Source organism: Rhinolophus sinicus, linkage group LG05 (genome assembly GCF_036562045.2).
Source record: "Rhinolophus sinicus isolate RSC01 linkage group LG05, ASM3656204v1, whole genome shotgun sequence".
In the NCBI taxonomy this organism is placed as follows: Eukaryota; Metazoa; Chordata; class Mammalia; order Chiroptera; family Rhinolophidae; genus Rhinolophus; species Rhinolophus sinicus.
The window spans coordinates 17,571,773-17,583,126 of record NC_133755.1 but is presented as its reverse complement, the minus strand read 5'-3'; the positions used below and the strand labels follow the sequence as shown (position 1 = coordinate 17,583,126).

The window sequence follows — 11,354 nt, the reverse complement described above, 5'->3', positions numbered from 1 at the left end:
CATTTTTCAGATCCTTGGTTTAGCTCTAGTCAGAGTCCAACAACAATATCCCCTTTGCTTGACCCCTTCTGTGTCACATGTATGGTCACAGAAGAGACACTTTTGGAACGAGAAACAGAATAGGCTTTCTGCTCCATGGAGACATATAGAAGAGTGGGGAGGCTTTCTTTCCTTAGAATAGTCTGGCAGGTCATCTATAGTAACTTGGCACATAGGGGACAGAAGTCATTCACTTACTTATCCAGCAGCATTTCCAAAGCACCATCTCTACCTAAGCACCTAGCGCTGTGCTAGATGGAGCTGGAGGAAATACCTCACTTGCTTGTGAGGAACTCAAAGGCGGTGTGGGAGACAAAGGTGTGAACAGAAAATGACAGTTCACCATCTTCAGTGTTCCATGGAAAAGCACACTTAGTACGAGGTACTGGGAAGAGGTGGGGGAAAAGGCAATGACTTTACATCCCTGGGCTCTTTGCGTTCGAAGAACAGTCTTAGACACCAGCCATGGAGGTGGGCTTGGGCAGATACCCATATCGGATTTGAGGGGGGGAGAATCAAAAGATATTGGGTCAAGGGGGACAGGTAGGCGTCTAGTGTGGGGGCAAGAAGAGGGGCGAGTTCATTGAAGCACAGTTTGACCCACTGTGTTAGTTTTATGTTGCTGCTGTAATAAATTACCACAAACTTAGTGGCTTAAAACTCCACAAACTGTCTTACAGTTCTGGAAGGTGGAAGTCTGACATGAGTCTCATGGGGCTAAAACAGGTGTCTGCAGGTCAGGTTCCTTTCTGGAGGCTCTAGGGGAGAAACTGTTTCTTTGCCTTTCCCAGCATCGAGGCCTTGGCTCATGGCGCACTTCCATCTTCAAAACCAGCAACAGCAGGTCAAATCCTTCTCACATTGCATCACTCTGCCCTTCGCTTTTGCACCGCCTTCACTTTTATAGACTCTTGTGATTACATTGGGCACACCTGGGTAACCCAGGATACTCTCCTTATTTTAAGGTCAACTGATTAGCAACTTAATCCTATCTGAAACCTTAATTCCCCTTTGCTGTGTAACCTAACATAGTCACTGGAATTATGATGTGGACCTCTCTGGGGGGAGGCATTATTCTGCCTCCCACACTCTCTTTACCAGCAGAGAGGTCTTTGAAGATGAACACTGGGCAACGCAGAACAACTACCTTGTCCTTTCATAGTATTTCCCTGGAGTAATGGAGGAAAAGCCTTTTAGAAGAGGGCAAGGGGATTTGAAAAATCATGAACATCAATAAAAGCAGGCAAGGAACTTGATGGGGAAAAAGAGAGACAGAGTTAGGGCCAGAAGTATCCGTAGGTGGGGGTGGGTGTCAAAATGAGGCGGCGAAGTGAATGAGGGGTGGACAGGGATTGCTTATGTAAGGCTTCTGCCTGGAGTCATTAGAGAAACTGTCATGGTCCAGAAGGAGGGTCGCGGAGCAGGGTCAGAGAAGATACACAGCCCCAGCTACCTCGGTCATACTCAGGATGGTGAGGAAACATCTACCAGGACGAATCTGAAACTAGAGGAACATTGTGGAGGTGACACCTCTGTGATCTTTGGGGACTAGCATTCAACCCGAAGTCAGTTGGTCTGAATTCCAGTCCAGATTTTTCGTGCCTTGAGCACGTCATGTCATATGTGGGGATTGGTCCCATCATCAGTAAATGAGGGTGCTGGTCTACATGGCCACTGAGGCTCTGTTTGAACAGGCCTGGTAGCCATATTCATTTCAGTACCTTCAGCTCCTGTTGGCTTTCCCAGACACTGGTTATGGTGGCCCTTTGCGGGGGCACACGCCGGGAATGTAGGGCTGTGTGGATGATGTGAATGGCTTCTTGCCAACCTGTTCCCATTAGAGCTTGTTCTACAGAAGGAACCACACGGCCCCTGCTGTCCTTCTGGGCTTCAGTGCTTAGAGCTGTAAGCTACTCAGCTCCCGGTCACATGAGCCCTTGTCCCCAGCTGGATCACTGTTGTGAGTTGTGTGAGCTTTGACAACGGATGGGGGACAGCATGCGGTCTAGCTGGCCCAAAGGAGACTGAAACAAAGCACCTCTTAGCCAGGCCACCCTGTTATGCCCCAACCGCTTTACTGGGCTGCCCATCGTCCCAGCCATGGCCCCGAACTTTGTTCCTTCTGAGGTATTCGGGGTCGGGCCTCCATACCTTGTCTTAGAAACCAGGCACCAGTGTTGGGAGATGGGGCTAGTTCAGAGCTGGGCTCTGAGGCAAAGCGCCAGTGGCAGCGTCTAGACATGGGAGAAGGTGGCAGTGGTGCTGTGCTCCGTGGCCATGACCTCTGGAGAGGGGAGTGCTTGGCAGGAGGGAAGCCCTGAGACACAGGCTGTGGCTCAGCACAGGGAGATCCGGCATGGACTTTTACCACACAAGTTTATTTAAATAAAAGTGAACACATACGCAGGCTGGGTGGCCCAAGGGGGCAGGGGTGGGGGAGGTGGGCAGATGGGAGGCGGACGTACAGGAGGGTCTGGGCAGTCTGTGTGGTATGAACCGAGCTGCAGAGGGAGTGGCTAGGGGCCTCAGGGCAGTGCTGGGCTTCGGGGCTGGGGGCTGGGGGCCGAGGGTGGGGGCTGAGCCTGGTGCCAGGAAGTCGTTTTCATCCCTTGCATGCTCCCCTCCCTCTCCCTGACCACCAGGGCCTAAGGCACCCCCTTCTCAGTCCCCCTATCCCTCTCCTGACATCAGCCTTCCCCTCAACTACTGGGAAGTCAAAGGACAAAATAAATAAGAATCGGTGAGTCCTGCCACGGCCCCGGCAATGGGGAAGGGAAGCCAAGCCAGGCACACTGCCCCGGAGCCCGTGCTGTCAGCCCTGGGAAAAGAACAGGTAAAGTGCAAGGAAAATCCAGTAAGTAAAAATATACCAATGACTTTGTCAAATATACAGCTGCTGGCTGTCAGGGGAGCAGGTGGCTGGCTGGGGAGGGTGGCAGCAGCACCCTGGGAAGTGTTGGCCGACACAGCATAGAGACAACGGAAATAAATAAGGGTGGGGAGTGGGCAGGGGTCCCGCCCACTGGGCCAGCGCCATAGGAGGAGGGGGCCTCTGCCTGCCCACCTACCCCATCCCCACAAGCCCCCGTGCCTGACTCCCCAGTGCTGCGGCACTGACACAAAGCACCCGGCCGACTGGCTGTAAGGAAAGGATTATAATGTGGGGAGGGAGTGGGGGGAGGCGTGCCGTCAGCCAGGGCTGGAGCCGTTCTCAGTACTCGTCCTGGTCTTCTTGTTGATGTTCCTCAATCTCGTCGTCCTCAGGGGGCGCGAATCCTTCCTGGACGGTGGGAAGGGAGAGGGAAGTGGTGAGCGGGCCAGACCAGGATGAGGTAGCTTGGGAGCAAGGGCCTGAGTTCTAGGCCCCTTTTCCCTGTTCTCTGTGACCCGGGGCTCGTGACCTCAGCTCGCTCTCCTCATCGGTCCATGTTCTTCAAGGCCCCATTTGGTCTTACCCCTTCCGGTCTTAGGGCCCGGAGGAATGGGGGCAGGCCCAGCGGGTGTGGGGCATTGGCGGGTGAAGGCAGCGCTCACCTCAGTGGCATAGAGAATGCCAATGATGCCCGAGATAACAGGGCTGTTCTCACTTTCGTGTTCCTGGCAGATGAGCTCGATGTCTCGCAGTTTGCTGAAGTAGAAGTCGCGTTCCTTCTCCAGCCCGTCCACCGTCAGCTTCAAATCCAACAGCTGCGTGGGGAGGAGGCAGTGTTCAAGCCAGAGATCCCTGACTCAGCCTTCTCCTTCCCGCCCTGAGCCCTGCCTGTTGTGGCCGGCTTATCTCAGCTCCCCGTGCCCACCCCACTCACCTGCTGGTTGAGTTCAAGAATTTGGGCATCAGTCTCATGGCCACCATTTCGGGCTGACGGGGGATTCTTCCGGAGGATGCAGGGTGGGGCCACGTTGCTCAGTCGTCCAGAGGTCTGCATGTTTTTGGGGCCTGTGGGGGACGTCCTCTGTGGAACTGCCCAGAGGAGAAAAGTCGGATGGGGCCACGTGAGCCCAGAGCTCACATGGCACGAGGTAGCCTGGTGTGACGAGTGCGGGGGTAGCCCATGCGAAAGGCAGGCACTCTTGCCCTCCCCTCCTCTCCCACTCAGAAGGAGCATCTACATCTAGGCCTCAAGCCATTGGCCACATGTGACACCACGGCAGCTGGCCAGCCCTTAGGCCAGCCTGGGAGAGCAGAGACTACAGGAGCTAAAGAAGGTGTGAGGTGTGGGGAGGGAGCAGAGCTGGACTGAGGCAGAAATGAGGGGATCTAGCATGGGGAATTTGGAAAGGGGGGCTGGGAGCGGTGGACCTCTTGTACTGACAGTTGGAGCCTGAGGAAAGCCAGTTTCACACAGGGTCTTGAATCTGGCTCTCACTGAGTCTGTCCTAACAGAAACCCCAGCCCAAAGCCACCCTCCCTGTGGGTGACCGCAGAGTCTCAGGACTGGAGGATTCAAAAGAAACCTGGCCCTCCCGGGCTTCCTACCTCAGCATGGGCTCGATGCCCTCGGCTGGACTTGACTCAGGGCAGGAGCATGCTGTGGCTACTTGTTGTCTAGCTAGGGCAGCTCCCTGACAGAACTGGCTACTTCTAATGCAAAGCAAGCAGGTGAATGGGAGCAGGCCCCGGGGGGCAGCAGCGCAAACAGAGGAGGGCTCTGCTATGACGGGTTCAGATGCGGGCAGGGCTGCTCCTCCCCGTTTCCCTCCCAACCCTCTCTTCTCCCAAAAGCCCTGCTGCTTCTTTCCCTTCTCTAGAACACAGACAAAGCCTCATTTTCTGAGACTCATCTCTTGAGGACTTAGGGCTATGGCCTTTGGAACGGGGGAAGATATGACCAAGCTTGGCAAACTCCTGGCCCCAGGCATCCAGTGGGTAGGGGCAAGACGGGTGTGTAGTGCTGGTACCGGGCCCTTGGCCTGGATGGACCTGGATGGAGGATCCATGCCATATGCTGCCCATCACCTCAAGGCGATTATGTTAGATCACGCTACAGAAGGAGGTGCCCTGGGCCTCCTACTGCCAGCTGCCACCCTGGCTGGTGCTGGTGGCTCTCCTTTTGAAGCAATCTTTGGAGCCCTCTCTTCCCTACTGTGACTACCCGGGTCTAAGAGGGCAGCAGGCGGCGTCATCTGAACTCCGTGATAACAGTCTCCTCTAGGCAGGCAGGGCCGGGCCGGGTGGCCCAGGGGGCACTCCTGGCTGTAGAGCCCTGCCGGCCCGGCCCCCCACACTCCCTCCCCCAGCTCGGGCACGTTACCTGCTGTGCCAATGAGTTTCTTGGATTTGTTGAAGATCTGATCACCTGGGTTAGGAGGTGGCGCTACGTCCTGGCCCTGCCGCGCCAGCAGAGGGTTGTACTCCTTTCCATCATAGTTTGCGTCAAAGAATTTCTTAAACCACTGAATAAACTCAAAATTATCTTGGAATTTTCCTTTCACTAATTTCTCTACAGGAATTATCTGAAATAGACCACATAAGCAGAGAACTTTAATCACCTGTTGCTGGAGGGCTGCTTTCCTCTGTGAGAGGACCACTGCTCTCAGGAAAGCCAGCCCCTGGGCTGCAGTGTCCTCTACCTTCTCCCTGGCCCCCCTCCCGTGGCACTGGAGCAAAAGGGTAGGCTGCAGGCCCCAGCCTGGGACCCAGACACAGCCTTTCCCTCCAGGCACAGGAAAACTGAGCTGCTGTTATCTGTGTGTGGGGTCGGGGGCTGCTGGAACCAGGGGCCTGGCACCATCGAGGCAGTAGAGTGAGCAAGACTCTCCTCACGCCCTAGAGAAGGAACTTCATAGGAGCAGTAGGCCAAGCCTCAACGGCTGGGACAGACGGGTTCAGAGGGGAGGAAGGGACAGGCATGTTGTCAGGACGAGATGTCAAGGGTGTGGTTTTCCACGGTGCCTTGAGCTGGGGGAACATTCCCTCTGGAGCGTTGGTGGGGGTCAGGGATGTGGTGGGGGTGAGAGCTGGCATGACCCCACCAGCCCCTGGTGCCCTGGTAGGTGGGCCATCTTCTTTCCCAGGGTTACACAGCTCCTCAGGGCCCCGGGGAGCACAGGCACCTACTTTGTCAACACCCATCTTCTTGAACGCTGCTTGCAGCACCTTGAAGTTGTGAATGAATTCGTGCTCTAGCTTGGCCTGGAACTTCACCTTCCTCAAGTGTACACAACCAGGGAAGAGCATGTCCATGAACTGGCAGTAGGCTGCCCCTGTGGAGAAGCACGGCTGACTGAGGGGGTCCAGGCCGCCCCCCTGCCCAGGCTGCTTGCTCTCACTTTCCCAGGCCCTATGCTAGCCTACTCCCCCAAACAACCCCATCTTCTCTTTTCTCTCCTTGTTCCGGGGTCGGCGCCAGTCCTACTTGCAGGATAGACACAGCCAGAATCCTCCCAGCTTTCCAAGAATAAGAGCAATTACTATTTATTGATGCAATTACGTACCAGCACCATAGCAAACACTGTATATACGTAATTGAATCTAATAGCAACCCTAGTTAGATAGGTGATGTTATCTTCATTTTATGGATGGGAAAACTGAGACCTGGAGAGACGCAGTGACTTGCACAGGTCTGCACTCCAAGAAGAGCTGAGTTGTGGACCCAGAGTGGCTAGACTGGACCTCATGCTGTTAACCTCTGTCTTTACTGCCTGTCCCCACTGCCCCGCCCCTCCCGCAGCCCTTCCCTGCGCCTCCCCTGCTCTTCCCACTCCATGGAGACCCCGATTCCTTCCTTCAACGGCAAACACTGACTAGTGTAGGGCTTGCAGCAATCGTTAATCCTAACTACAAGCTACATTCTCTGCTGTGCTGTTTGGCCTCCCACCTTCCCTCCCTTTCCCTCCAGCCTCCTACCTGAGCACAGCTGTTCTATCTTGGTGTAGTTGAGGTGCAGAGAGTCATTGACCCACGCAAGCATATCATGGCGACTCAGATTCTCACTGGTCACGGATGTGGAGTACACATTGACGGCCATACCCCAGCTGCAAAGAAAGAAGAGAGGCGCGGTCAGCACCGGGGAACTCGTGCTGTTCTCTATCTGTAAGAAGAGCAGGAGCTGGACCATCCCTAGGAAAATGAGAAGCATGTTCCTCTAGGCCGCCTTGCAGTTTCCCTCCAGAGAAGGGGTACCTATTCATTCTCTAACCATTTAATGAACGTGTACTACAAGCTAGATGTGTGCTAAAAACTGGGGAAATGAAGTGAAGATGTGGTCTCTGCCTTCGAGGAGTTTACGGACAGACCAATCCCCACGGTAGGGAGTGACAGGACACACACAAAGTTCAGGGATGGTACCAAGAAGGAAGTGATCGCTTCTGCTTTGCAGGGTCAGCGGAGGCTTCAGAGAAGAGATGTGGGAGCTGGAAAGAAGCAGGAATTTTCCAAACATACAAAGGGATGGGGTAGAAGCCCAAGGACCAGCAAGAACAAAGGCCTGGCTTATTCCGGGACTCTGACTTGCTCAGCAGGCCTGGGGAACAGGTTTTGTGTTGGGCGTGGCGCAGTTGGCAGGGACAGATCACCAAGGGCTTTGTTTACGTGAGGAGCAGTTTGGACTTTCTGTTCAGACAACCGGAAACCATTAGAGGATTTGAAGCGCACAGTATCCGACCAGATTTGTGTTTTGGAAAGCTGACTAACCTTTGCCTCTGCTCTGACTTCAGAGCCCATATTCCTGTGGGGCCTGGGGCCTGCTGCCTGATCCACCGGCACCTAAATTCCGCTTGTCCAGAACCTTCCCTTAAAACATGGTTCTGCTCCTGTGTTCATTATCCCAGTGAATGTCACCACCAGCCAGCCAATCACTTACATTAGAAACCTGTGGGATTGTCCCTACTCTCCCTCAGCCTCATATCTAATCAAGTCCTGCAACTCTGCCTTCCCCACATGCCCTGCTTTCACCACCTCTCCTGCTACCTCGGGGTTTACCCATTCTCTCTGGCCAAGGCTAGCGGAAGCCTTCTAGAAGGCCTCCCAGCCTCCAGTCTTTCTCTCCCCCAGTCTATCTATCCCGGACACTGCCGCAGTCAGAATCTAAAAGCAGCCCTGGCCATACCACTCCCCAGCTGAAAGCCCTTTCAATCAGCAGTAATAAATGATACACTCATGGGCCAAATTTGCCTTGCGGACTCGAACTCTTTAGCACTCACAGTGTTGGAAACGTTTTTGAATTAGTGCCCAATATTTTAAAGCTGGGATGTTTCACACAAACAATTCGGGATTTGTGGCTTCTTTTGGCGACTCTGGGCCTCGGTTCCCTGCACGGCAGCCTACGGTTGGAGCTGAGCAATGGCGCCCCCGTCTGGCCAGCAGGTGTGAGCGCCTACCGACCTTGCCCCCGCGGCGCCGCTCCACGCCCCCTCTTCCCCCCGCAGAGGCCAAGTGTCAGCGCCCTTTATCACTGACTTGCACTGTTAAGGGAAGAGGGAAATAGGCGTTATTTCTTGTAGCTAGGTCTTTATCGGAAATGGGGAAACAGAAGATAGGCTGAAAGGACTATACACTTCAAGAACTGTGAGAGTGCCTGTTTCTGGAGTGAAGACTATTTCTCTAGGTTTGATATGCAGTGTCTCTGTGAAGAAAGCACACCCAAACCACTTCCCTGTCCCTACCCATTCTGCCTCTTTAGCAAGTTTGGTCTGGAACCAAAAGTGAAGGAAACATGGCCTGCACCGTGCACTCTAGAGGTTCTTTACTAGGACAATACATCAGGTTCTCCTACAGAGGCTTTCCGATAGGCTGGAGGGAAGCCCAAGTGCGTGCATGTGTGTGTATAATGGTATATATGATGTGTAACTAGTAATGTATTTGTTGTTATTAGATCTGTTATGTATATAACTATACACACTGTAGAATATAGTGTATATAGTTATACACACATGTTGTTTACATGTCATTTAAAAGACTGCAGGTGTATCTGATGCACCACCAGGTATTAGAACCACAGTCTTCATCTGATTCTAGGAACAGTGCCCTCGTCTCCACTCAGGACTGGCTCAGCTTCTTCAGGTGAGGCAACCCTCTGCCCTGGTTGGGGACTCAGGAGGACTCATCCAAGGCACCCAGGGGTCTCTGCAAGGATTCTGTCACACTTGCTCAAGGGTCATGTCACGAAGAAAACTGACTCCTAGTTCCCTTACCCCCTCATCATGGCAGGGAAGGCAGGATGTGCTTTTAATTTTCCTCTCCTAGACTTGGCCCTGTAAATACAACTAAATCATGGCCAGCAGGGGGCACCCAGGTCCTGAGCAAAGACTCTAAATGTTTGCCCAGCCCCAAGGCTCCAAGTAATAAAGGAGACCCCTACGTTGGATCTGGTCCTCCAAACACGAAGCCTGGTTCTGTCCAAAGCTCATGGTGTCGGGGCAGGGGGTTGAGTGGAATGCTTGTAAGACCCGGATGTTTTCCAAGAGCTGGACCAGCTGGAGTGGCCTAGAGCATTCAGCCTGCTCTAAGATTCTGGACTCAACTAAACTAACCTCCCTAGTCCCCAAAGCCACAAGTTAAACTCATCAATGGGTCCATCTTCTGATGCCTTTTTGAATTGGGGGCTGATTCCGGCCTAGATTCAAACCAGACCAGCTTCTGTGGGCAGTGGTATATAAAGCATTTGGCCCTTGGTGGACCAGTTGCCTCCACTTAGAGTGGCGACACAGTCTGAGAAAACTCTTAAAGTGACCATACCTGTTCCCAAGGGCTGCTTCACCTCCCCTGAGATGATGGTAGGCACCCACCCAGAGGGGGCAGGCTTTGTGCCAAGGGCTACAATTATGGGGTCTTCCAACCCAGTCCCTGTGTTCCTACCATTATCTTTGGTACATAGTGACTGTCAGGAGAAACAGCCCGATTGGGTGGTGCCATGTCACCCTCTAGATCCGTTGAAAACCCCATTCAGGATTAGACTGAAGACATGACCTGGGGAGAAGCCTGCTCTTGACTCCTGCTACCAGGTGTGGAGTCATGGCAAAGAAATGGTGAGGAGGTTTAATCTGGCGATTTTGCTAACTCATTTCCTAAGTTAGGACCATAAGGGTCATGGTGCATTCACTGGCCACAGAAAGCTGGTTACAGCTCTCAAAAGAGGTGGAGCTCACGGTTAACCGATGCCTTGAAAATGGTCATCGTGACTAAATCTCAACAGCCCATGGCTAGAAGAGTTTCAAGAGGCCATCCGTTCCTTCCCGGATACGTAGGACTGCACTTAGATCTAGGCATTTATATATATATATTTTTATTAGTTTCAGGTGTACAAAACAATGTAATAGACATTTACACCCCTCATAAAGTGATAATCCCCCTCCCCCAATCTACTACCCCTCCGATATCACATATAGCTGTTACAATTCCTCGGGATTTATATTCTTATATCACAAATAAGTCAGCATACCTCTGAAATCTCACATTCTAATATTTCAGAAGCTTATCACCAGCCTAAATCTAATTTTGGCCTTTAGTTTTTAAGTCTTCAGTGGAAATTTGTCTTCCACAAATATGTCTTGAAGATAATTCAGCCCCCACCTCCCCCAGTCTTCTCTAATTCTCTGGTCCCTAGAAGACCCCTCTGCAGCTTCCAGGCCTCAACCTCTGCCTAGCATGGCTATGAAAGGGGCACCAGGTCTTTCAGTCCTGTACTGGGTGTCGGCCATGCCTCCAGCAGGCTCCAAAAAGCTTCTTCTGCTTTGAGAGTCCTGGATCTCAGTCAGACCACTTGGGTTTAAATCCTAGCTCTACCATCTCCTAGGTGTTTGACACCGAGCCTCAGTTTCCTCATCTATAAAATGTGAACAGTAACAGTGCCCACTTCATAGATCTGTTATGAGGATTAAGTGAGCCACGTATATAAGTGCTGAGCAGAGCCTGGCACACAGTAAGTATCTGGTAAGCGTTATTATCATTACTGGGCAGACCATGAGAATCCAATGGCACTTGTTTGAGAAGCAGGTCCCCAGCACACATCCAACTTCAGGTCTCTGAGACTCCAGTCCAGGAGGAAGACAGGGCTTTTTTCTGTCCTTTCTGCTTAGGGACAGCCACCTGGGCTTCCTGAAGCTGGGCCTGTGACCACGATACCTCCCCAAGACCAGATTTCCCATATATTCGGCTTTGTAGATGCCATCCTACCGGCCAGGAAAACTGGAACAGACGCTGTGGGATCACAGGAGAGAGAACTCTGCGGAACCTGCCAAAATATTTCCCGCTCCTGACATGGGGCTATGCCCATTGTCACTGGGCTACCCCTTCCTGTCCAGGCCCAGGGGGGCTGTAGTCATCTGTTTGGAAAATCTGTAAAATCGCTACCCCTTGCCCCCTTGGGTCACACATC

The 11,354-nt window shown here is 52.8% G+C and overlaps 1 protein-coding gene across 2 annotated transcripts in view; it reads right to left on the bottom strand.

Annotated features, from left to right (window-relative positions):
- Nucleotides 1–2,396: 2,396 nt before the first annotated feature.
- The window catches only part of MAPRE3 (microtubule associated protein RP/EB family member 3), a 44,238-nt gene continuing 35,280 nt past the window's right edge, over nucleotides 2,397–11,354 (bottom strand). Inside the window, exons 2-7 of one of the 2 annotated variants that reach the window (XM_019735335.2) lie at nucleotides 6,887–7,014; nucleotides 6,098–6,243; nucleotides 5,292–5,493; nucleotides 3,846–4,000; nucleotides 3,574–3,726; nucleotides 2,397–3,319 (exon numbers count right to left, since the gene is read on the bottom strand). In XM_019735335.2, the coding sequence (XP_019590894.1) occupies nucleotides 3,251–3,319; nucleotides 3,574–3,726; nucleotides 3,846–4,000; nucleotides 5,292–5,493; nucleotides 6,098–6,243; nucleotides 6,887–7,007 (846 nt within the window). In that variant the 5' untranslated portion in view covers nucleotides 7,008–7,014 and the 3' untranslated portion in view covers nucleotides 2,397–3,250. The remainder of the gene's footprint in view (nucleotides 3,320–3,573; nucleotides 3,727–3,845; nucleotides 4,001–5,291; nucleotides 5,494–6,097; nucleotides 6,244–6,886; nucleotides 7,015–11,354) is intronic. The other variant, XM_019735336.2, reaches the window with a different exon arrangement.